The sequence below is a fragment of the Sylvia atricapilla genome, chromosome 5 (genome assembly GCF_009819655.1).
Source record: "Sylvia atricapilla isolate bSylAtr1 chromosome 5, bSylAtr1.pri, whole genome shotgun sequence".
Classification (NCBI taxonomy): Eukaryota; Metazoa; Chordata; class Aves; order Passeriformes; family Sylviidae; genus Sylvia; species Sylvia atricapilla.
This window is the reverse complement of record NC_089144.1, coordinates 31,837,140-31,864,403: the sequence shown is the minus strand read 5'-3', so window position 1 is coordinate 31,864,403 and position 27,264 is coordinate 31,837,140. Positions and strand designations below refer to the sequence as shown.

General features: G+C 35.1%; 1 protein-coding gene and 1 long non-coding RNA gene across 3 annotated transcripts in view; both read left to right on the top strand.

Moving 5' to 3' along the window:
- TAFA2 (TAFA chemokine like family member 2) overlaps positions 1-27,264 on the top strand; it is a 208,422-nt gene that overhangs the window by 162,817 nt on the left and 18,341 nt on the right. Inside the window, exons 2-3 of one of the 2 annotated variants that reach the window (XM_066319085.1) lie at positions 2,647-2,799; positions 3,796-3,920. In XM_066319085.1, the coding sequence (XP_066175182.1) occupies positions 2,647-2,799; positions 3,796-3,920 (278 nt within the window). Of the gene's footprint in view, positions 1-2,646; positions 2,800-3,795; positions 4,083-27,264 lie in introns of those variants that run through there. The other variant, XM_066319086.1, reaches the window with a different exon arrangement.
- Positions 16,149-25,345, top strand: LOC136361285 (uncharacterized). Its single transcript, XR_010743608.1, has 2 exons — positions 16,149-17,224; positions 23,621-25,345. It is a non-coding gene; the product is annotated as an uncharacterized lncRNA (long non-coding RNA).

Genomic DNA, 27,264 nt, shown 5'->3' with positions numbered 1-27,264 from the left:
GATAGCATAAGAACCTGAAATCCCTACATTTCCTGTCAAGGAAGTTTCATGGCATTTTCTAGGTGGCAAATAGAAACTAGAAGATGGTTAGGCTAGATTTCTCAGTGTTTGAAATATCTTTGTATACTTTCCTAAGATGTTTTTGTTTTATACCCAGAAAATTTCAAAGCATCTTTATTAAAATTTCCCCAAATACTATTTATTGTATGTGGTCATTTTTGTTCACTTCCCTTTTTCACATCTTTTCACCCTTTGAAATGCTTTTCTGTATTGTACATGAATATGAGTGTTCCATTTCATTGCACTCTTTTTCCACAAAAGTCTTACAATGCCTGTTTTTCTCCTCCCAAATACTGCAAAGGAGGCTTTAAAATTTTTTGTTTCAGTGTGAAAATTGCCCTCACAGAATTTTACAATAGCTCTCAACTTCCATTCTTGATGGCTACTGTTGTACACTGTACTGTGTTTTTCTTTAGTGGTTGTATTATGGCATTTCTGTAGACACAGTAAAGCAGTGTAAATTTATATGATGAGAGAATGAGAACAAAAAATTCCAGAACCAGTGATGTATAGAATACAAATTAAAACTAATATAGTGAAAAAGCAAGTGGTTTGAAGTTCTCATCCTACCACTAAATTTACTTGCTTGTGCAGATTCAGTGTCTTAACGCTTTTTTGGTACTTTCATAAAATACAATTTAGTGAATTTGTGTTAGGATGAGTGGGTATAAGATATGTAATTGCCTATCAAAATTAAATTTAATGTGAACCTGCAAAAGCAGGATGTGTTTGTTCTACTATATATTATACATACCCAATATATCTTAGAATGATTTTTTTCCTATTCACAAATAAAGAACTTTACAAGTGTTTTATTAAGAAAAAAATTACTATATTTATTTAAATTGCTTTATTGGCTTGTATACCAATGGAAATGTTTGGAAAAGAATTAAAAGTAATTTTTGGGGCAGCCTGTGCTAGTAGCAGTAAAAATATTTGCTCAGTGTTATCAAAGGTATAAAATAACAGAGATTGCAAAGTTCAGGCAGATAGTATGAATTGCTTTCCTCATCCTCTATTGAACTAAATATTACGGTTAGAAAGTGAAGAAAATCAGTGTTTTTGCATAAAGAGATTTCTTTTCCTCCTAGAGTTTTGATTTAAAGGTAACATTTCAGCATATCAAAATATGATGGATCATGGGTTAATTGCTTGCATTGTGTTATATCATTTCAGCTGTAGCACAGCATGATGTGATGGAGTATAATCAAACCTGACATAGTACAATGCCAAAGTGATGACAAAGACCACAAGACTGTTCACAGATTATGCGTATGAAAATGCATAATTCCCTCATGAAATGTTTAGCAGTTTATGTTTTGTTGATGGAGACCCAAAGTCTAATTGCTATCTGCGGCTTTTGCCTCTAGGAAATTCATGGGGTCCACAGCCTACATCAGGTTTTTTTCCTTCCTTAGGCCTTTTAGGAGCTGACACTGTGAAATAACAATGGAGTGAATCCAGACATCAGTGTTGGGCTCCTGTTCTTAGTGCTTTCTCGTTGTAGAAACTCTTGTTTATTGTTTGACATTAAAGGTAGCTGAAACATTCAGTACACAGGCTTTGCATAAAGCACACAAGAAGTTAATTAGCAGCAGAACTAAAGGACATGTATTGCTTCACGTAACTAGTATTCCTGCCCATACAGGGTTGTAGGTCAATACCAGCTAAAGTTCAGAGTTTTTTTCTCTCTTTCTTCTGATGGTAATAAACTACCCTCAGAAATATCTGGTCTTGTATAAGCAACTGCTAAAAGTTCAGTTAAAACCTTTTCCAAACTCCAGATCCTTTAGTAACTGCCTGCTGAACCAGAAAGGGTATTTTGGTAGCTCTTCTCTTACCAAAATGGTCCTCTCATTGGTCTCCAGCAGTATGATTCTGGTGATCAGTTAGAGCAGCATGAATGGCAGTGATAGGTACAGAAATGGAATAATGACGATTGTCCTGTTGACTCCCTTGTTTGAAAGATTTTGTTCCCCATGTTCCCAAATTTACTATGCAGTGCCAGGTGGGAAAATTTAAAGCATGCTTCCTTAGTAGATTTTATTTCTGGATTTCATTTTTTTCTGTATCCTGCCAGTTCTCTGTCCGTCTGTAGGAAGGTTTTGGAATACCACGTCAAAATCTCTTTGGGACATAAAGTCTGGAGACATGGATTCTGAAAACATATGCATATATGGGTATTTTAGCATTGATATACTTTCCTATCAAAGTTACTCCCACAGAGAAAAAGAAAAAAAATATTGGTAGAGATACACAACTGTTTATGTGATTCCGGAAAGTAATGTAGCTTCTAGGTTAGTTTTGTCTTTCTGCTTCCTGCTTCACTGGAACAGGCCCATGTGCAGGCTTGTCCAACTGTTCTTCTTTAGCCTGTGTTTCCTGCCTGAGACAGTTACACTTCATTTGGAAAAGAGATTAACTCTTCATTCTAGTGTTAATAACATTGCAATTCTCACTTCATGTGTGGCAGATTGCCTTACAGATCCAAGTTTAATGCATTTCTAATTAAAAAAAAACTCCAAACAAAACAGTATGGTGTTACTTCTCAAAGTTATCCAATTGTTCATCTTCTTATTTTCACAGCTCACCATGTTAAAACTGGGACCTGTGAAGTGGTGGCGCTTCACAGATGCTGCAATAAGAATAAGATAGAAGAAAGATCACAGACAGTGAAGTGTTCCTGCTTCCCTGGGCAGGTAGCAGGTACCACCAGGGCAGCTCCTTCTTGTGTTGATGGTGCGACTCCTTCTATTGCTTCCTTTCTTTGTGTTCCTAGGAGTTTTTTGCTGGCTTAAGGTCATTTATGAGACCCACTCCATTACAGTTAACTATTTGAAATGAGAGTAGGAAAGCTTCTGCATTTTGAAGGGGGTGTCCAAGGTGAATGGAAGGAAGATGGAAAAATGAAATATTTGCTATTGTTCTATGGAAATGCTTAACAATATTATTAGATGCCAGTGAAAGAGGTCTCTTGAGAGGTTAAATTTGATCTAAATAAAAGAGGACTCTTGGAGTAGTATGAAATTCACTTAATGAAAAGTATTTATGCAAAACCTACATAACTATATAATTTTCATGTGCTATAGTCTTGCATCAAATTTATGTATTTATCTCACTTGAAAGAAACAAGCAACCAAACAGAACATAGTTCTGTCTGGTTTTTCATCTTTTTAGGCCTACACTATTATTCCTATTCCCAGTGTAATATTAATATTAGTGTCTTACTTAACAATTCTGGTGTAGGCTCATATGTTTTATTTGGGAAAATACTAGCTTTTTCACATACTAGATTTTTCACATCTCTTTCTCTGAAAGAGTGGCAGGATTCACCCTTTACATGATCTCTTTAATGTTAATAAGTTGTTGGCTGTCAGAGAAGCTATAAATATGTCATCATTGGGGAATAAATTTAATCAAGCTATGCTAGGCTATATTATAGACCAAGCAAAGGAGAAGATTCTACTTAAAACTTTGAAATCTGGCTGAGCAAGATAAAAATGAGCTTGGAAAGAAATGCTGTGATGAGATTGACTTTGAAGCACATAGCACCTTTTGCAAATTGGAAGCCTAATTTCTTATGAAGGTTCTGAAGTGGCTAAAAATCACTGACTAGCTGTCAGCCAACATATATCTCACATTTTCTTGGAAAATAAAAGAAATGTTGCAACATAGTGACATCTTAAAGTGTCCATTTCAACAAAATACAAATACATTTGTTTTCTTCTCTTGTAGCTTCAATAGTGGAGCAGAAATGGTGGTGCCACATGCAGCCATGTCTTGAAGGGGAGGAATGTAAAGTTCTTCCAGATCGTAAGGGATGGAGCTGTTCCTCTGGGAATAAAGTGAAAACAACTAGGGTAGGTATGATACCAGCCTGACATGTTACCAAGAAGGAACAAAAAAAAAAAAAAAAAAAAAAAAAAAAAGCACAGGAAATTGGGTGCACAAAGAAGACCTAAGTTAAGAAGACTAAAGAAGCATGGGAGGAGAGTTGTACTGGGATTGGACTTCCTGGTCTCTCATACTTTTCTCATCATAGTTTTCGATTGTTTGAACATAGTAAATTGTGTGCCAGACCGTCTCAGGTAAGTACTGGGGATAGTAGAGTTGATCCCTTCAACTAACAGTAATGATCAAATGCATTATAATCCAATATGTATTTCTGAAATCAGTTGCACTAAGTCTGTACACTTTGCTAAGCTCTTCATTCAAAGGATAGCAAAAAGGAATTTTTATCAGCTACATGGAATTACCATATTTCTACACAGAAACCGCTGAGTATGGTAAGCATTTGATGTGTCATTACAGCGTGATCTGGTTCTTTCTATCTTGTATAACTGATATACTGAAAAATTTTGGCAGAGTTTCAGGGAGTTCCTTTCCTCCATTTGACACTTTTCATATTATTGGTTCAATTTTACATTTACAGAAATATATTTAAAGGTCATCATATCCAATGCCTGACAACAAAGTAAACATGATGTCATATTTACATTTTAGTGGCTAAGAGAAACAGAAGAAAAATAAAATCTTCAGATAAGCATTAAACGCACAAACTTCCTAAAACTATGGCATTGTATCTTGTCAGGTTCAACACAATTCTTCATCGATATACAAAAGATGAAAATGTACTCTGAAGACACACATACATGTATTTTAGTATAAACACCTTCCCCCTGCAGCCCAGCACATGTACTCATGACTGATTTTTCTTTTATATATTAAATAGTTTGTGGTGTCAGGCCATAATATGCTAGATAGGTGTTTACTCTATACAGGTGTTTGAGTACCCACGTAATTTTATTGAAATATTCCTTACACAGGCACTAAATTTCTGGTACATTTGCTATGGTGAAATGTAGCGTGCACTGAGTGAATAATATTCCTTCTGTTCCACAGAGAGCTCTATATGTCTCAGTTTCTGTATTTATGTCTCCAAAATGTTTTGATATTCTTTGAAGGAAGGATGCTTTCTAAATGTTTGTTTTACAGTTCCCTTCCTGAACTCACTTTCAGATGTGTTTCTTCTGATGATAACCTTGCTGGAATGCTGCCCACACTTTGTGCATGCCAATGAAAATCTGATTATATGCCTGTAAAAAGTATGAGTATATATAATATAATCAAAAGGAACCAGGTATATATTTAATAATTAGAAATAGAAATAGAATTTTGTGTGGTTTGAAATTTTTCCTGGTTACTACTACATGACACTATTAGTGTTACAGAATATTTGCCATTTTATATGTATTGAGAGGGTTTAACAAGTGGTAAGTAAAAATTGGACTTGGATTATATTTCTGTAGGAAAAGAAGAGATCACGAAAGGGGGAAAATCAGTTATGATTGGTTTGATGAGATTTCTTCTTAAAAGTTTGTCAGAATAAAGGTTTCTCTACATTGGTTGAGGTTATGAAGTTTTTTCCTCTGTGTGGAATATAAAGAAGCCCAAGGCTCTTGTGCTCAGGAGCTTATGCCTTTGTTGTTAGACATTTAAGTCTGTCACTTTGCAGCAGCTGGAATTTTCTTCTTCTCCATGGTGGGGGCAATCCTCAGGAGTAATTTCATGCTTCTTCAGTAATGATGCTTTGGAAAAGCAAGTCCTTTTCTATATTTGCTGTCATAAACACTGCTTCAGTACAATGGCTAGCATAACCTGCTTACAGTCCTAGCATCACTGAAAGGAAAATACTAGTCACCTTAAGTCCCCACTATTTGTTCTGCCTTCTAGTTTGTCCAGATACTGTATGTTTTTCTCCTTTTCCCTTCATTTTCCACAGAGCTGCAAGGCTATTCTGAGACAATAGCAAATTCAATTCAAATTTCTGACTGCAAGTTGACCTAAGTCATTGAAACCAAGTCAGTGATAGGTGAATGAAGATCTCTATCTTTTAGATACAGTGACCTGTGATTTTAAGAGACATAATTCTGGTGGCCAGTAAAATATATATTGCTACTGGAAATATGAGTGGTTCTTAGTGTTAAGAGAGAAGTATATTATCAAAGGGGAGGTACTTTTCACTAATATATAATCACTACCATATTTTTGTAGCTCCTCTTTCTGCTCCCCAAGGTTTATATAAATAAAAGGGAAAAAAATTAAATTGCTTTTTTATCAAAATTCCCCTCCCCCTTTTTTGAGAAAAATAATAACAACTCTACAGAGAGCCAGTGTTAATAAGTTATGAAAAATAACTTTCTGATTGTCAAATGAAATAACCCATATGTGAATATCACGTATATTATAAAAGCCTAAAGAAACAAAGGGAACTGAACAGCTTGGGTGATTTAAGTAGATTACAGAAAAACCTTCGCAAGGTTTTTAAAGAAGTTTCTCTTCACATCCAAACATTTTCTGTAAGTTTGCCTTTTTCATGTGCCAAAATCCTAACCCAATTACCCGCTGAAGTACTGTCTTCTGCAGGATACCAAGTTCAAAAGTAGCAACTACATTTCCACTTCTTGAGCTGTTGATGGTTAACCTTTATGTTAGAAATAGAAACAATAGAGCAAGGAGGTATTTTGCTCTGTTGCATATTTAATCTTGCTACTCTAAAAATTATGATACTGACTTCCTAATAGTTAGTCACTAAGCAAAAAAGGCCAGATGAAAAATGGCAGAAAAATAACTGATTTTTCCAAATGTGGTCTACTTGAAGTTTTGTATTTTGTTCAGTTATATAGATCTAATAAGGCCATACGTGAATAAGGAATTAGAGGTACTCAGAATTCAAATGTTAAGAAATCTAATCTGGAAATTATTTACCTTTAGAATTCAAAACCAGGTATTATTTTCCTAATTTGTTTGCACATTAGTGGGAAAATACTGATTTTAAGAATTTACCATAGAAAATAACTGCATATAGGGAAAAAAATGCATATGAATAATAGGAGTATTGACTGTGCTGATTTAGAATTGTCTGTTTTGGGTTTATGTAGCCTCCAGTAGAAGAATGGGGAAAAAGCCAAATACAACTTAGTATATTTTTTGACTTTGTATAAAGAAATATGGGCTTGTGTTCCTGGGCATAATACCACAACAAAAGAGGATGTTCATGAATACATTAGGAGAATTATGAGATGATTATGAGCATAGCTGAGATTTTACCTGGCACACTTGCGCATTCTCCTCCAGGATGAGAAACTGTTGTGAAAGGAAACAATTGAATTTTTTCCCCACATGGGTAGCCTCGATTTTTGATACATAAACACAAAAATATTGTCACATTGCCCTCTTAAAATGATAAGAAAAGTGAAAAATCCATTTTTTTATTATTTGAAATACTCTTTCTTCTATAGCCTCTTTCTAATATAATTATTCTAATTCCAGAAGTTCTCCTTCTTCCTTTCCTTCTTTTTTTTTGTTTCCTTTTGCTTCTTGCAATAGAGGAAAGGGTCTGTATAAAAAAAAAGTTATTTTCCCATCAGTTGAAAAAAATATCATTATTATGTATAAAAGTGAGAATGATATTTAAAAAATTCTCTGAGTTTATATCAAACAGATGAGCCATTTACAAAGACTAAAAATTAACGTTTTGCAGTGCCTCCTGTGGTCCCAGTTCTCCAGGCATCCACCCTGGGACTAGCTTGGAACATGTCATGGCTCCTGGGTAGCTCATAAACCTGTGTGTCTTTCCTGCAGAAATTAGAGAAAAATAGCAAGGTAAAGTGGTGTATCCTGGGTCTCATCTCGAGATTCTGGAGGTGGAACTTGACTGAAGATGTGTGTGCTTGCTCCAGGCAGTGGGAGAGAGAGTGTTCCTGGGCTGATATTTTATGAACCTGTAGAGAAATATGCATTGGTGTTTTTCATGGGGAAAAGTATAGAACAAAATAAAGTCTTTCAGTTGAAAGGGACCTACAATGATAATCTCATCTAATGACCTGACCAAATCAGGGCTGACCAGATTAAAACATGTAGATAACACCATTGTCTAAATGTCTCCTAAACACTGACAGGCTTGGGCACCTCTCTAGGAAGCCTGTTCCAATGTTTGACCATCATCTTGGTAAAGAAAAGCTTCTTAGTGTTCAGTCTAAACCTTCCCTGGTGCAGCTTTGAACCATTGCACAGTAATTAAATGGTACCTTGTCCTCAGGCTTTTAGTTTGATTTGGTAGAACTGCCTGTGGAATGAAGCATAGTTTAACACCAAGTTGTGGTTTAAATTATGTGGGGTAGAATTTACTGGACTTGCTTGGGTTAGGACTAGCCTAAGCTCTAGATCGTCTTTTTAGTTTTAAATAGAATTGTTCAGTTCCAGAGGACAATTGATTTTGTTCTAAGTCAGATGAATTGTCTTCTGGAGGTGCTTATGTTTCTCGAATAATCTAAGGGAAAACTACCATGACTAACTTAGCTCCTAATGTTTAGACAGTTAATGTTGAATGAGAGACAGCTGGCTTAGATAATTTAGTCACTTTGATGTGGTCTTCAGCAGGAAGATGACCATAAAGGCCCATTCATTCTTTTATCCCTTTGGGCAGCTTTGGACTTTGACCACTATCAAATAACATAAGAGTTAAAAAAACGTTCATATTCTGAAGACACACAGCTATGAGCTAAATCAGTTACTCATACTATGATGAGCAACATGTCCATCATCTGCTACTCACAGCGCATGTTGGCAACTATGCATGTGTTGGCATAATACCAATACTAATAATATAAATTAGCAACGACAAAGAAATCAGATACATAGCAGATATTGATTATTAACCTCTGAAAAATCTCTAGAAAACAAAAGTGAGTATTGTTTCCCTATAAACAAAGGAAAGAAGTATTTTCAGCCAGGTCATAAAGGGCCATTGTTTGGAAATGAGCATTCAGCTTCTGGAATAGCTGAGCACCTACACTTTTAAGATGGGCTGAAGGAACTGCAATTGTTTCTCTGAAAACTGCTAAGATTTTTTAACATATGGAGGAAACCACACTGCAGAACAGAAAGAAATCAATACCTAGTATATTACTGTATAACTATGTGCCAAACCAGTATTAGAAATAGAGTACTACAATAAAATAAAATAAATATTACAAGGGCAAAGAGAAATAAAAGAGAAATATTACAGGGCCAAAAATAAATCCATAGTGAGTATATTTATCTACATTCCAAATCCAAATCTGCATTCCAAATCAATACCAGAGATAGGCAACTATGTGAAAAAAACCCGAAATATTGCCAGGATGGTGAGAAATCCATACTTGAGAGTGTCTATACCTTAAGAAACAATATAGGAGAGAGCCTGGACTCACTTATTGTAATATTCCAATTTATCTAATTTTACATTATGGCTTCCAGAAAAGGAAGGAAACTCAAAATTAAATAAGGTCCTTGGAAAAGGAGAAAGTGTACCGTGCAAACACAACAAATGGCTTCATGTGAAGCCACACTGTGCTCAGTATGCCCATCCCACTGCTCTCAATCAATGCAGTTCAGTTGCTATCTATAAATACTGCTTACATTTTTACCCCAGTTCCTCCTTCTCACTTGCAAATGCTAGGTTGTTTCTAAATTAATTACAGGTTGTTCTAGGTTTTTCTTAATTAATTTCTAAATCGTGAAAGGAGAGACATTAATTTTATTTATGTTTCAATTTATAAATTATGCTCTTCATAACCCTTTCAGCATAAGGAGTGAAAGACCTCTGTTTGGTACCTTTGCATTTCAGTGGGCTACTCAGATTTCCAGTATCAAGAGGCAGCATAAAGTGGTGACTCAACTGCTTCCAGTGCTGTCATAACCGCTGCTTGAGTAAAACAACAAGATAGAAGAGAGCTAAAATGTGTCCCTGGATATAAATGGAGAATGGTATTTTTCTGGTAGCTGAGCCTTACCTAGTGTTAGCAATGCAGCAATGTTAGTTGTTGGTCTGTACTTCTCCACACAAACAACAGATCAAAAGGCTCTTTAAGTGTTACTGCTTTTTCTGCCAAGTTAAATATGTGATAGCTTCTTCCCTCATGTCTTTGTTCCTCTTCCTCCTTCAGGCTTTTCAGAAAGAGCAGTAGTAATGATACAAAATTAGAAAAATTAGAAATTCATCATCTAAACACAATGTGTAGGTTATTCCAGGATATTTCTGATAGGCAGGATGTATGGTAGTTGTGGTCAGTGAGTGCTAAGAAAGCAGTGTTGTTTTCACATGACATGGTACATGTACATGTCATTTTACAGTGTATAACTGCTATTAGCTTGCATGACATTAAAAAATTGCCTTTTGTTTTGACCACTGAGAAATGTGAAATAATTGTAGGATGGATCAATGATCTGCCATGTGTCAGGTACAGGAAGTGCTTTTCCTAATATTATGTAAAGGGTTATATAATTGAAGAAACCACCTCACCGTAAAACTACTTTGTTTCCCTGCCTCACTTCAGAGCCTCTGTATAGACTCCTCAGCTCCTACTTTAATTTCAAATGAAGATTTATAGGAATAATGTACATATATACAGTGACCAGCAATACCTGGCGGTTCATAAAAACGATGTGATTACAATATAAGTAAGTGCAGAGACTGTAGCAAAATATTACCCATGGAAAAGAGTGATTGCACTTGTGACAGCCTCTTTGTTGCTATGGTATCTCTTTCCCTGCCTTTGGCTAATCTGTCATTAGGAGAAATTTGCAGCTGTCTCAGCAGGTTTCTCATTGCTAACTCAGAGACTGCTGTATCTAATCTGTCATCAAAATAGCAGTAAGTGATATGCACATATTTTCTAAGTATAAATACAAGTTTTAGGAGGCAAATAAGCTCGTAATGGAAATACAATGGCATTTTCTAGGGTCAAGATGGACTTCTGTATTAATAAGTAATTATTGTTTTGATCTAGCACCACAGTTCTTTTGTTTTGAAGCTTTGTATTTTTTGTAGGGCACCTAAACATTAACCTTTTGGGACACTTGAACATTTTGATGGAAATAGTTAGCATGCCAGCCAACACATGTTAAAAGGAATTATCAGAATTCAGGGCTATGCAATTTACTGATTTTCCTAAAAATAACCTATATATACCAAATCTGCTTCTTTAATGTGAAGTCAGTGTGGCTAGTTCTATCCTATGTAAAGTTGTGAGTCTCCATTTGGCAGGAGTCTACGCCTACAGCTTGATGATGTTTCGTTGTGGTCACAGAAATCTAGACATGTCATGGTCCTTTCCCCAAAAGCAAATGTACTCTGAAATAGCTACAAAACACTAATTATAGAATAAAGGATTAAAGGAAGAAATGTTGTGGTGTGAAATGCTATAAGCAAAGTCATAGACTGAAAGGTCAGTAAAACTTGTTGGGCAGGTGAGGATAATCCAAGCATCCGAATCCCAAGACATTGTCAATTTCAAATTTTGTTTAGTTCTGTTGTGACTTTGAGTCCTATGGATACTGAAATGAAGAATGAAAGTAAGTTACATCAAAAGAGAGAATGGGCTAAAGGCAATATTCACAGGTATACAGATCTTTTGAAAAGAGGGAGTCTGATTATACATTACCTTGTTATATCTCCCTGTGAATACACTGAGTCTGGTCTCAAGCAATTCAGAAGGGGATATATATATATATATTTTTTTTTTTTCAGTAGCCAGATTGTAAAAATCATGAGAAATGAAATATTTTGCAATCCCTTCATCACACTCACAGCATAGTAATATGTGCTGTAGTTTATGCATTTTTATCAGGGAATAGTTTTTCTGAAGGTGAGACTGCAGCTAGGATGCATTGTAAAGCATCATTTTAGCTTCTCCAGAACCTGAACAGTGACAGAATTACTCTACAATCAAAGAAAACTATTTCTGCAATATTTGAAGAAAAATTTAAATAGATTTCTGTTGCGTATCATTAATTACTAATGAGTGATTTTTGCAACCATTACTTTTGTCCATGTGCAAATTCCAAAATTCATCTGTCCAGCCAAGATGTTTTCTGCCTTTGTCCCAAAAGATTCAATTTGTGATTTACTTTTTTTATTGTTCTGCCTTGTCCTTTGCTGGCATGTTTGAGATACTGACCTCATGTCTGAAGAATAATTTTCTGCCTCTGTGATGGAAAATAATAACAAGTTCTGAAGGCTGTTTGTTAATGACTGGTCTTCTTCATTTCCCCATGAATTTCCACTTTTCCAATGTCCTGACACCAAAATCAAAGGTGTTTCCACTTCCATTTGAAGCTTCATTCTGCCAGTCTCTTGGCCATTCACAGCTGTGCAAGAAGGGCTCTTTGAATATCTAGAAGTCCTTTTAATTTTCTTGGAAATTTTTGTCAGCTTCTAATATCTCAGGAATTACCATACAAGATGATATTCAAATGCCAGTATCGTGTGAGTCATGCTGACAAGCTCTAAAACTAGTGCTTCTTCCTCATCTCACCCTCCTTTTTAGTCTGTAGAGGTTTCTTTGGATCATTTCTGCAAGTCAGAAATGATACATTTCTGGTCAGAGACATTGGGGTATTCTGAAAGCTCACATTATCTGCTGCTTGAATAGTATTAGGCAGTTTTATTTTCCTCTTTTCCTGGGTATTTGGCACAGGCTTCACAAACTTTGCATCACTGCTTAGTTGCAGAAATGTATGAGGGAATGGAAAACTGGCCCTCAATTGTTCAAAAGGTGATGCTTTCAATATTTCAAAATAGCATAGTTTCCTTGAGGTATTTTTTAGTCATTAGGACTTATTATAGAAAACATCACAAGCACCCCCTTGGCGCAGTTCTGCTTTTCTGCCTTCTTATAGGGAAGAAAATGAATAATAATCACTATGAAGCAGAGAGTCAGACATCCAGAGCATTTTGAGCCTACACAGTCACTGTTGGAGGAGTGAGCAACTCTAAAACCAGTTGAAATCAGATTACTCAGTTACTATTCCCTTGCATAGCAAAGTGAGCATGGTTGCAAATGTTAACTATTTCTCCCTAAGAATAATGAAGATAGTTCCACCCTTTGTGAAAACTCTTCTAAATTAAGAAAAATTTCATTCAGGTATAAGTTGAAGATTGCTGCCTATGACTAAATTAATAAAGACAAGCAGCATAGAGTTAATTTCCATGTGAATTTAATAATTACTCATTTTTTCATGATTTCTGGTTTACTCCTACCACCCTGACAAGCACTAAGTCAACATTAGCAAAGAAACTACTGCTGTGTATAGAGGAAAGTCTCCAAAGGACTTTCCATGTTCTATAAAATGGACTCTGAGCTTTCTTCTACTGCATTATTAGAATACACAGATGATCCCTTCTCTAGATCTTAGAGTCCTGATTATCATCCATCACCTTCTGTATCTGCAGTGATAAATGCCATAGAACTCTGAAGTGCAGATTCTGGGTGAGGCTATAAAATATCTAGTCCACTGGGGCTTATTTGTATGGTGAAACCTGTAAAATCATGTTGGGACAGAAGTTTGTCTCCAGTTTATGAAGATCAATGGGTTCTCAAGGAAACAATGAATTGTCTAATCAACATGTATCTAGAAACTCAGTCATAATAGATCTGAGAATTTTAAGAGAGCTGCAGTTTTGTCTCTTCAGGTTGAAGAATGTCAGAAGATAAATTACTGATGCTAGCCAGAAGAACTTGTTTCTTCATCCTGAATTTGTGGCTTAGAAACATGTTCCTGCCAAAGGAAGACCAAAGGACTTTATCTCTGCTATCTCTGTTTCTAATTCAGGCAAATGCACTCCAAAATCAGATTAATTGTTCTAGAAACTGGACATCTCTCTAGCCTGGTTCTTTGTCGCCTTTTCAGAGTGACCTTGGAAAATCAAATTTGTCATCTTCAATACATCATTCCAATTCCACTTGCTAATAATCATTGTTCATCATCCGCAAAGTACAAAAAAGGAACAGGAGACTTTTTTCTAGAATGCAACTTGACAAATTTGAAGCCTATTAATTGGAAAGCCAATTAATTCTTTGAAGGTCATTCAGGAAATTTCCAGAGTCCTTTTCTTTCTCGTGGCCTTAAAGCACATCATTGGTACTTACATTCCTGAAATTTGAAGGCAATGACCTCTTCTGAGCGTTTTGGTCTTTCCTTCAGTACTTGAGATTTTAGAATTCCAGAGTCTAATTGCAATTTGCTTCTTTGATTCATTCATGCTTGTCTTAGGTCACATTCTATTTAGAAGATAATGAGAAGATGCATATACGAAGACAACTGAACCTGTTCCATAAAAAAGACAAATTAAATTGAATACCACAGTAGGTTCTTAGTTAAAACTCCTAGCATTCATTTTTTGCTTTGACAGAATACTTCTTTTCTGTATACTGTGAAGTTCAAAAATAGTACAGAGGTGTTACAAGATGCTGTAACTTTTACCTGGATGTCTCCATAATGCTCAAGCAAGAAAACATTTACTTACTAAACTGACAGTACTTGTTCTTTTCATCTTTGACCAAGATGACTACAACTATTGGAAATAAGAAACCATGATCTTGACTATGTCTTAGTGAAAGAGACTTTACATGTTTTTTTTCCTGGGCAGTGAGAAATCCTTCTTATTGTTCATCTATGACAGCCTCTGGGTGAAAAGCCCTCAAGTCTTCCTTTTTCACAGTTCTATTAGGACTTGAGAAAAGATATCAGGGATTTTTCTTAAATCCTCCAAATCTGCCACCTTTCTTCTCTTTCTTATCTGTATTGGAGTGATGGCATGATGGGTACTCATACAGGAGAAGGTTAAAATTAGATTTCCTGAAAATAGTTTTATATTCTCTGAATGGGTACCCACTACTCTGCCAGTACCCCTATTTTAAAGCCAAATTTTCTTCAAGCACAGAAAAGTCTTTTCTTCATGTGGAAATTCTAAATGGATGAAAAGAGAAAGGAAAATTATCGAAGGGATTCAAGTTGATGACTGATTCATTGTTTTTAAATATTTTTTCCTTCCTGGACATTGGTTCTGCTGTTTTCTAACTTGTTTTTTAGTTGTCTTATATTCCCTCAGCTATAGCAGTATTCCTGGAGCCAAATGTGAGTGCGCTTCCTCAAAATGCCAGTAGTGGAAGCTGGTAAGCGAGTGGGGAAAAATCACCAGAGGAATCTCTGAAGCTTGGGACAAAGGCAGAAAACACATCAGTACTGCATTAACAGAACAGCAGGTACTCTTATAGAGAAGATAAAATTACAGGTAAGGAAATAATTTACATTTCTATTTTGAACTTGTCCGAATGGCTTGTTACTCTCCATTCAAAATACCAGGAAAACCCTTACAGCATAAAATTTGAAGAAGTAAAAGATCTCAAATTTGATTAACTTTGACTACCCGATTTTTTTAGTGAGGATAATTGGAAGTTCTGTCTGACCCCATTTCTGGAAAAATATATTAAAAGCTGAAAATCCTTTATGCCTATTAGACAATTTAAAACCTCAGTCTAGTTTTAAAACAAGGCTGGGTTTGGGTTTTTTAAATTAGTTTTGCTTTTTCATATTTAGAATGTTAACATAGGAAACTACTGGTTATAGGTTTTCCTTTCCAATAAAAAACAAATATAGCATTTTGTGTAGGTAAGTGAAGTCAGATAAAGCCAAAGACAGAAGGACTCTGTTGCCATCTCTCTCTCCATTTCCACATACTTCCTGACAGTTGAAAGGGTATCTTTATTATGATTCAGTTTCCTCAGATGTTGAAAGGAAAGAGGTTGTTTTTATCTCCCCCTTGGGATGATTAGGTGGGGTAAGTGGTGTAGAAGAGAAAAAAAATTACATTTAAATAATTATTAATTGTCTTGCAGTCTTTTATGCCGCCATGCTGCAGTCCCACTATGGAGTTGTAATCGCCATAAAAACCTCAAGAGGATATATCCTTGTCTGAATTGCTGCAGTTATTATCTGTTACAGAAAGTAAAATAAGCTTTATGTTTAAGTCCTCTTTTAATATTAAACTGTTGTCTTTAAATGAAACGTTGTGTTAATTTAAAATAATTCTACCATAAACTCAGTTCTCTGCTAAGTTACAGAAACATGGAGAAAACTAGGGTATGTTCAAAACAGTGACATAACCTTTTGGAAGACATTAATAATTAGTACATAGGAAAGACTAACAGATTGGATTTAGCCTTGATGTAACTCATATGTCTTCATCAGCTATTCACTATCATAACTGTCCCAGTGATTTGTACCAATTAACTTTATTTTGTAAACTATCCAGTTCAAGGAAATATGAACACAGGACCATATTAATTGGTTTAATACTATTCAAATATGTAGATATTTTATTTAAGCAAGAAATTATTGAAGTTTTGAGTTTAATCTTATATATTTCCAATAAACTGCAGGATAATAGTTAAAAGGGTAAAGAATGAGGAAAACTTAAAGAAATTTTGGTAATCTTTTGAGATGCTGTGTATCACTTTTCAGAAACAATCATTATTGGCAGGTTCAAAATCTATCTCAAATATCTAGATAAAGAGCCATCTGAATTGAATATTGTCTTTTGAAATGTGTAATGTGTCATCTGTTATTTTATGGTGTTTCCTGTACCTTCTAATTTTTTTTTTTTTTTTTTTTTTTTTTTTTTTTTTTTTTTACTTTAAACATATATGAGAAGAACACACTCAAATGTTTCATTTTGAAGGAATTGTCTTCTGACTTCATGACTCCTTTCTGTACCACAGGTCTATGCATGAACTTATTGTCAAAGAACTTTTCACTTACTGTTTTGTCATACTTAAATGTTGCTGGTATATTTTAAAGAATGAGTGTAATCTACCAGTTTCTATTGCTTTTTGGCTTGAATTTAAGTATGTTTGGGTATTTTGAAGACCATGCAGTTTTCTTAAGAGAATTTCCTCTGGTTCTGAAATTTGTTTTTCCCTATCATTTTGTATTTTTCTTTTTAAGTTAAAAAGATATTCCAACTATCCCAGTTTTGTCATCTGTAACTAATTTCATAACAGTGTAGTACTTGACATGTGTTTGTTTCTTAGGCAAACGTGTAAAACTCCTCAAGTCCGAATGGAGAAGTAGAGAAAGGAGGTTTCTGCTGTGCCTGATGACAATTTTTGTTTTTTCCACACACAAAAAATACTCTGGCTCCACGTTGGAGCGCTAGTTGTGATGAATCCTAGTCTTGGTCGGAGTCTAAGGAAGGGCCAGAACATTCGTTGAGGAATAAAGAGTCAAACCTCTCCAGAAAATGTGTTCCAGCCCCGGTTTATTACTCACAGAGCAGCAGGTGTGTACAAATACAGGTTTACATAGTATTAACAGGAATTGTTGTACCTTAGTCCTCATTGTAGTTGCTTAGTTTGCTGCAGACATTAAAGAATTGCAGCTTATTTGGGCAGAGTTTCTGGAGGGTGGTTGGAGAGTCTCTGACTGTGCTCCTAAGCAGCCTCAGAGTGTTACTTACATGCTTCTGGGAGCTTTAAAATGTCTTTCTTCACACACTTGACTTTCAAAGGTAGACCCATTTGGTAAGCTTAAGTTGCTCACTCTCATGGGAAAACAAGAGATGCTCTGGAGAACAGCACTTGGAAAATAAGTCCATCTTAATACATTCAGTCTGGTGTGGCATCTGTCACTGAAAGCCCAGTATCCCATACTGAATTACTTAGATTTCAGAAAAAACTCAGAAATGGGTATTGCCATTATATTCCTAAGATAGAATTTTTTATCTGTCTTAAAGCTGTGTTAAAGATGAACACCTTTATCATTTACAGGAACATGTGCCATGCTCTTTACCTACTTTTCTAGTCCTACCTTTCAGACTATTTGAAGTAATTGGAAAGTTCACTTTTCATGTGAAAGATTTCCAAAGCCTTTTAGTTTCAATTACAATTTTTAACGCTGATTGTTTAGGTCTTCACTTTACCACTAAAAATGTGCTGCTGAAATCCTTAAGAGCAATGGGAAATAAAGGAGTAGAGTTATATTTCAAATGGCATTGCATGAAATGAGTTTTCAAAATGTTTGTCTCTCTATAATGGAAGCCCAAAGCATAGAAACTATCCCAAGTGCAGTTCTGATTAGTCACTATGCAATAAAATATGAAAGAATTATAAGGTTTTAGTGTCTCATGGTTATCAAAGACCTGGGAACCTTTTGAGTCATGTCCTGGGAAACACTGTTTTTAATTAATAAAATGAGCTAGTCATAGCTCCTGAAGGACAAGCGTGATGATCTAGAATTCTAAATGACTTAACAGGCTTGGGAAATGTTTAGATTAATACTTTTCATACTGCTGTGCCTAAAATAAAACTAAGAGAATAAATTGAAGCTCTTGAGTCCTTAAATAAAAAGATAGGTAGGATCAAAATTTTATAAATAGGAATGAAACATTTGATGAATTGAAAAAGTGTCTTCCAATACGTAATGTCCTCTGAAGGTAATTGAATCTGTGTAGCTATCATTAAAGATCTGTTTTCCAGACTGCTCGTAAGTGACTGAAATTTTGCCTGTTGTCATTAGCCCAAGTCAAAGAGCTGTCTGTAGTACTAAAATAAGGGCCTGTGTCCTAATTATTAGTTCTCTCTTGCAGTTCCCTTGGTATGTGCTTGAGTCACCTTCATTTCTCAGACTTTTGAAATGGTTCCTCCTGCCTCCAGAAACTTAGTTATTTAGCAATAAGACCCCAACCTTCACCTACCTACTGTGAAGGGCCTGTGCGTATAGGAGCCCTGTTCCAGAAAGGTTCTTAAGTTCTTTTTGTGCACTTTTCCCCAGTTCATTGGAACATTAATTACAGGACTATCCATCTGTGAGGAAATTGTGAACCTGTCTTTTGTTAACATTTGGAAAGTACTTTGGATTATCACTGGTACAAGATAGTAGTACTAGAACAGAAGCATTTTCCAAGCTTACAAGTTGAACTGTTTCAGTGAATGAACATGCACAAGGGGCAATGCAAACTGTCATTTGCTTTCACAAGCCATGTATGAATGGTAGTGCATGGCAAACACACTGTATGGATTTTAAAATTCCAGGAAATAGTATTATTCCATCTGTTCAAAAGATTCATTTCCAATCTTAACCTCATTCTCAGAGGGCATGAGGGGAAAGACTGCATTGGCAGATGTTTGTTTCTAGTTATATGGGCCCTTCTGTTTCTACACTGTAATATTTATATTAAGTTCTTACCACCACAACAAAATCATTAATGTTATAGAAAAAAATGACTGTTATAGCTCTAACGAGTTCATTCCTTTTTAGGAAAGGTTTGCTAAAGAATCACTTTGTTCATAATTTTATTAATTTTTGTGGTGTTCTGCATACAGTATAGGAAAATACCACAATAAGGACACAAAATGGACAGAAATATACTGCATTCAAAATAAGGCTGTTTCGGTATGGGTTCTCTGTTTTTTTCTCCATGACTTGGAGGCTAATCCATTGCTAGGCATTTCTTCAAGCCATTCCTTATGGCTTTTGTCATTCCCTGTATTTAGCTTGTCTTATGTTGGTCATTAAATAAATTTGTGACACCCCTTTTATTTTTGCTTGACATCTCCATACCATTTTCCCCCCACAGTCTTTTAACATTTTAGAGAAAAATGGAGGAGGTGCCAAGATGACTTTGTCTCGTGAAATTCCACTTAGCTCAGGGTGAGCTATTAATTGCTTTCACAAAAAATAATCTCCTTTATGTGTACGCACAATCCTGTATGGTTGATAGAAGAGTTCAAATTAAAAAGATAAGATCCTTTATTGAGTACTTTCTGTTTCTTTGGGGAAAACCTAGAACAGAGGGTCCATCCATGTGGAATCATCTGTCAAGGCAAGAAAGATTGGCTTAAAATTTTTACCTTTTCTGCATTTGCATTGATAGTCCTATCTTCCCTCCAACTCTCCTCACACACTCAAATCTCTTCTTTACTGTGCATGATGGAAAAGAGAAAATTAAATTGCAAGGGGGCATAAAAAGGCAAGTTGCTAACTTTCAAGTGCTTGACTTCTCAAACTCAAGAGTCAGTTTTCAATATGGATTTTGTATATGGTTTATGATAAACACAGAAAAATTGAAAAAGCCAAAATTCAAAAAGTCAAAAAGTCAAAAAATAGTAATGTACAAGTTGTGTTATGAAACTTTCCAGCACATAATTAATTTCAATATACTGTATATTACTATGCATTTTATTCTAATATTATTTTATAATAATTATTTATGTGCCTAACTTTGGATGTAGAAGCTATTCTGTAGTTAGCTAATGATTTGTGATATATTGGTTTCTCTGAAGAAACAGAAGATATTTACTATACCTAATTGTGGACCTGTAACTTTGATGCTCAGGTGCCTGAATTTAGGGAGAAGTGCTTTACTATTCAGGGAATATTCTCTTAGCCATTCTTTACATCCTATAGTCTTGATTTTTCTTCTTTCCTCTTTTAAGACAGGAGAAAGTCCTGGGTAAAAGTATCAGACTTGGTTTTTATTAAGGATCTACTCTAATGAAATAAACAATATTATCTGCTGTATTCATCCACTATGTGAATTTCACAAGTGAGGATATTTTTCACCCATTGTGAGCAGCACTGGAATGTAGGTTGTCCAGAAAAATCTCTTGAGGCTGAAAAGCTCTGGTGGCTTTTCTAATGTGATGTCATGATATCGTTTCCTCTCTGATGCTTTCTGCATTACCCTGGCAAGAATATTTTACCCAAAGACTGAGTCTGTTCTGAACATTTAGGGAGCAGAATAATGTGGAAATCTTCAGGTGCATTTAATTATATATTGTTGTGTTAAAATGAGTCCACATACAATTACAGTCAATTTACAGCAGCCACTCACTAATTTAAATTAAAAAGTCTGCAACTGCAGAGTAATTATGCTTTAATTGCATATTTAGAACAAGAAAATGAAGAGACTAATGCAGTGTATTTATTATATAACAATGATGTGAAAAAATTTATTAGTATAAAGAGAGTAATTGCATTCCCAGAATGAACAAATTAATTCAAATCAACACCTAGGATGCTAAAGGGTGTTCATGTACTTTTAAAATTTGTATTGTTAATTTTCCATACATATTAATTATTAACCAAAAACTTGATTTGCACCTATTCAGAGTGTTACTGTTCTCTAAGGATTTTAAATATCAGACACATATTGTTAGTGGTCCCTCTTTTCCTATGAAGGCCTTTGGCACAATACCTCAATACCTTATTTCCCAGACACTTAAATCAAATAGCATTTACTATATCCAAAATAAAGCATTTCTGGGAATACAATCACTAGGTATTAGCTAAAATTTCATTGCTTCTTTGTGAAACTGCCTTTAATAACCAAGAGGTTTTTTCACACGCTGATGTGTATGGTGTATGAATATATAACTTCCATTAATGTTGTGCAATCTAGGCTTGAGCATAAGAAGTATTAACATCATACACAGAGGCAAATGTGGACCACTCTACGTGTATATATATGTAGGTCAGTGACCTGATATACAGCAGAAATTTGAATGGATATCTGCTTTTTTTTTCTTATTTCAATCACCTATTTAATTTATGTGACAGTGTATGTTGCTTTCATAGGGATATTTTCACTAGTGTTGTAGTGCTAGGTGGGGGGAGCAGATAGGCCTGCATAGTAGCAGGTTATTTTACTGAGTTTTCTTGTGACTGAAAATACATTTGCGCTTCCAAACAGCCATATACCTGAGCAGTTGTGTATGTGCAAAAATACCATTTTTGTTATCTGAAGTTTATCACATTAGCCTTCATGTGGTAGATTTGGGTGTAATAGAAATAATACATCACAAGATAGTTGAGGCTGGAAGGCAGCTCTGGAAGTCCCAACCCCTGGCTCAAGCAGAGCCATCTAAAAACAGTTAATACCAGACAGCTTTTGAATATTTTCAAGAATGGAGCCCGCAATCTTCCTGGGAAATATGTGCTAGCTCTCAGTCACCCTCACAGTAAAAACGTTTTCCTGAGAGGGAACTGCCTATGTTTTTTGTTTTCAGTTTCTTGTCCTGCTGCTGGGCACCACTTGAAAAGTGTCTGGCTCCATTTTCTTGGCACCTTTTCTTCACATATTTGTACACATTGATGAGATCCCCCCTGAGCCTTCTGTTCTTTAGGTTGAACAGTTCCAGTGCTCTCAGCCTTTCCTCATATGAGATGCTTCTGTGTGCATTAGTGGCTCTTTACTGGATAGACAGATAGGTAGACATAGCTATAGCTATAGAGACACATATTGCAAATGAAGCTAATAAAATTCCACCTAAAGATAGTATCAGAAGATGTGTATTTGACGTTGTGTAGCTCAGTGGCACCTGGTTCCGTGAGTAGAATTCCAGCTTGCTACAATAAAGCAGAAAAATAACAATAGCATAGTGCATCAGCCTTTTTGAGCTTTGGTGCAAGGCGCAGAAATATGTTGCCTGACTTTTAAATTAATTCTTTATTATTTTTTCAGGCAATCTTCCACTTTAGAAGGGGCCACATGAGGCTTTTTCCAACAGCAAGACCAAAGCAAAATAAAAGCAGTGTCATAAATAAACCTGTGTATCATAAAAATCACGAAGCACAATTTTATTATTGCCTTAAGTGCTGTTCCTAGAAACAACTCTGTTGAGAAGGCAAGCTGAAAGTAATGAACTCCTTGAACAGTCTGTTTAATATTCTGTTTGTTCTACATTTATGCTCTGCAGAGCTGACAAGAGCTGTATGCAAACAGATTTGCTGAGGGCAAAAGTATGTTTCATCATTAAGGAGCATGACCCTTCTCTCTGTGATCAAAATGAAAAGCATATGCCCGCTGATGTCACAAAATGTTGTGACCATTCCAATGAGTTGTTCCTCAAGCCTTGGGATGTTTTCCCCTGACACAGTTTGATATTAAAAGGTTATGTGATGATTAATTGTATCCACTGACACAGCAGAAATATTCCTCAAAGTTATGTTTCTTTGATATGACAGATTTTTTCTTTTAAAATTTAAAATCCAAAGCAGTTAGAGATGAAGTCCAATTATTGTGAAATGCTTTGTCCCCTACTCTTTCTCTGTGGTCCTTCTGTTTCCCTCTGGTTTCATGTTAGGCTGGGTGAAGACACTCAAAATTAAATACTTGGTATTTTTTTACTTTGTGAATAACAGGATGTCTATCTCTTGTGAACTTGTGCATGAGTTTTTTCCAGTACCTCCACTAAGTGATTATTGCTTGCTGAGATATATTAAGCCTTTAAAAGGACATTGCCTTTTTCAACCTAAGTGATTCTATGATGTTGTGATTGTTTTGTAAAGATGCATGCAAAGAATGGAAGAATACAGCTCCATAATGAGTTACTGTATACTCAATGGCTAACATTTAAAAAGCATAAAAAAGCAACAACAAAAAAAGAAGAACAGAAAACAGATATCTGTGGGTTGGCAATTCATGATTTTATTATATTTTTAGGCATGGCCACATTTCCATTTCTCCTTGTGAAATCTTATTTCCACAAAGCACTTAAACACACAAATTTAAGTTGTGGAGCAATGCCATCTAATACCATTTGGGTTTATTCCCTTATATAAAAACAATTGAAAGAGCTTTGCTGGAGTTTTGAGATCTTACACCTCAGTTTCCAGTACTTTGGAAGTAGATTCACTATGTCCAGTTTTGATTTTCTGATTTTCTTTTTCTTTACAGGTAACCCGATAGCTAAAGACAAATCAAACCAGTCTCAAGGCTGATGACATTAAATACAAAACATAGGAATTTCATTCCTCCAGGCAATCCTTGAAGTGAAATTTTGTATGGCTGGCATGTATCCTTCAGAATCAATTGTTTCAATGAGAACCTGGCTTGTAATCAGCAGCAGCCTTGAGATCAAAACTACTGGAAAGTTATTTTGAACTTCTGTGTCACAAATATTTCAACTGATTGAACTGTGTATACTTGTAAAATTGCACTTGCTGAGGAATTTGCAGCTGTAATCACAAGCTAATATTCTAAAGGTGCAGAAAAGCAGCAAACTTTTGGGTTCTTCATTGCAGATCAGTGGCTTTTCATTTTGAAGAAGTCAACCTCAGAAATGTATTGGATTCTTCACTCTAAAATGATCCTTGGTCCACTGTTCCGATTGCTGGTGGGACTGCGCACTGCTTTAATTAAATTTCTGTTGCAGAAATTGTCCTCTGGCATGGCGCAGTTTTAGACATTTTTATTTGTGTTCTAATCTTGCAGCTCTCAAAGGTACATATTTCAACATCTTGAAGTTGCTTTGTTATAGGAATGGAATTATATATCCATTGTTAATAATTATTGTTGACAAGTAATAGTTATCTGAATACATCAGTCATATTAGAATGTATAGTCAGGTTGACATGTTTCCCTAAGGCTAACCAACTACTGCAGATTAACAGTTAAAGAAAGTAGTGGTCAAAACTCAATTACCACTTCCATCATAAGGCATTTTATATCTTTAATATATACATTTCCATTTAGTTTGAAGGAAATGGGTGTTCCCAATAGGTACTTTACTTTCTTAACCTTTAATTCATTTAAATTCATGGTAAGCAGTCAATTACACTATTTCATCCCTTTTTTATAACGGTAGGCAGGGATGTAAATGAGTTTTGCAATTATGATATTGGATGGTAATCATTCAGAATTTTTGACTTTTTATTAAAAAAATAAAATCTCTTGCTTGAACTTAAGTACTGATAGATGCTTATGTAGATGTCTGTTCAGTCTGTTTGCCATAAAGGAAAAAAGTCTTAGTGCTCTCCCAGATTTATATTTCATGGGTATTTTGCTTGCTTACAGTCATCCAATTCAGATTTTTTTTTGTTAGAAATTCTTGAACTTTGCGATGTGTCATTACATGAAAAAGATCCTCAGTATTTAAAGGCCTTAAGCATCTTTGAGCTTTTTTCTAAGTTATTACAGAATGTATAATTTTATACTCCATTTAATGTATATTGTACCATCTGTAATGTTGATGCAAAAGACATTTGGAAATTCCTTGTAGTGACACTGCATAAACATACTGATTAGAGGAATTTCTGACTGTATGCTTTGGTGAATTGAAATGAAAGCCACACACACTTAATGGTAGTCAAAAATACATAGAGGTAAGCTTGTTTAAGCCCTGAGTGGTTACTAAACACAGCAAACAAACAAAAACGAAAAAAAAAAAAAAAAAAAAAAAAAACCAGAAAAAGAAAAACAAAGGAATAGCAGGAAATGGTTTAATGATTAGAAGTCATTGACATGGCTAGTGTAGTTATATATTAAGTTCCATGATGGATGAACACCCTGGCGTGCGCTACCTGTCACTGTAGCCCCTGCTGTTCCAAAACCATTTCATTACTTCTGCTGTATTATTGCACAGGAGAGCCTAAATAAAATAAATTACTGTTGGGAATAAAATTGAGAAGTATATTCTATCATTCTGCTGGGTAATAACAAAAAAATAGGTTGACAGAAAAAGATCTTATTTTCTGATTAAAATTTAATTAGAATAAACGGTTTGTAGCAGAAAGTAGGTCTCTTGGTATTTTAGGATGGATTAGTATTATATGGATTTGTGCTAAGAGGTTCAGGACAGAAGGTATCATCTTAAAGAGGTTGTCTGGGACAGTGCAAAGTGTAAATGTGCTGTTTTGCAAAATCTGAATATGACCTCTATTTGGTCAAAAATCTATATCATGCTTCTCAATACTTGTTTTCTTTGTTTCCTTGTTGTTAAACAGCTCTGAAAATACTGTATTATATACAAGTGTAACACATGCATACCAATAAATGAAAATAAATGGATTTTCAAATATACTGAATAGATTCTCTGCAGTAGATTAATGTTGTGACTATTCATAGCAAGTGAATAAAATTGTAACATAAAATAGAGTTCCCTGTATGGATGTGCACACTGGAGATCTGTTTACTCATGGAACAAAATAATTTTTTAGCAAATAAGAATCTCAAAGGTTATATTAACATTATATTTCTTCAGTAGAGCAGTGAATATTTCCCACCACTTTGAAATGTCCTGTTTGATAGGAACTAATACTGTGGGAAATTCTGGTGGCTGTACTGTTGTTTTCATGTCAAATTGAATATTTTTTTTTTTCTTCACATAATGTGAATCCTGAAAAGTTATCATTTAGATGTTTTAAGTAGCAACAAGACATGGTAGACAATCCTGAAAAAGAAATGTGTTTAATTTGTGGAACTGTTGAAAAGAAAAAAGAGAACCAGTTAGTCAGATCTGCTTGAGCACCTTGAAGCAAACTGGGAACTAGAGTTCAGGTTTCCACAGTGCAGGTTTAATGCTCCTTTGAAAATGGAGTACAGGTGACTGGGTCAGCTATAAGCATTCATGTAGGCATATGAATTGCTTCAATTAATCATTTATTCCTTATATACTACTTTCTAGATTGTTTCATCTGATTGCAAAAAAAATGTACAGGCATTATGATCAGAGGGTTACGCTTTGAATTAAGTAATCATCGAGAACTTTGAACTGCAGAATAGGAAGTACTGCAGTTTCAAGTGGCAGTGCATTGAGAGGGAAGGAAAAATCACGGCTTTGTTCATACTTCTCACTATTAAATGTGTTGGATCAGTTCAACAAAGCACAAAAGGAATTCCTGATATAAATCTTAATGAAAAAAAATCATATCAGATGAAATCAATCTAAAATAAAGCTTAAAAACATTCAAGTTCTAGATCTTGGTTGTACGTGGTTTATTATTCATAATGAATGTTTACCTTAAAACAGCACTGCTGCACTGTTACTACCTATAAATACACCTATTGTGCTATTTTTTTCAATTTTTGTGTTTATCCTGTATCTTTTAAATCTTGACTCCTTCAACTCTGCCTAGAAATGTTACTGGTATAGTATTTCAGTACTTTACCAAACCAGTGCAGCTCTGCTTTGTGTAGAATCTATATGTTTTAAGAGTGCATCAGATAAATTTATTTGGAAGGTAAAGAATCTGATGTAAAGTGTTTTAATTTGTTTGTTTTCATAAAAATATATGCAGGGAATTTTTTGCTCATTATAATTGTACAGCTGGCTTTTATAATTTCTAGGTAATGCATGAAAGGCTGTGACAACAAAACAGAAATATGTGATTGGCATCCTTTTTTGTTGATTTACTGCCTCCTCCTTTATGCCTCAAATTTTACACATCTGTTGTTAACCAATCTATTGGCAAGGAAAATGAGCACAGTTTTGATTTGCAGGAGAACTGTTGCCTTAATTTCTAGCTTCTTTTTGCCAAAAGTTAGATAGCTCTGCATCAAACCTGTCACACCTGAACAATCTGATGCCATTTCTCATGTAT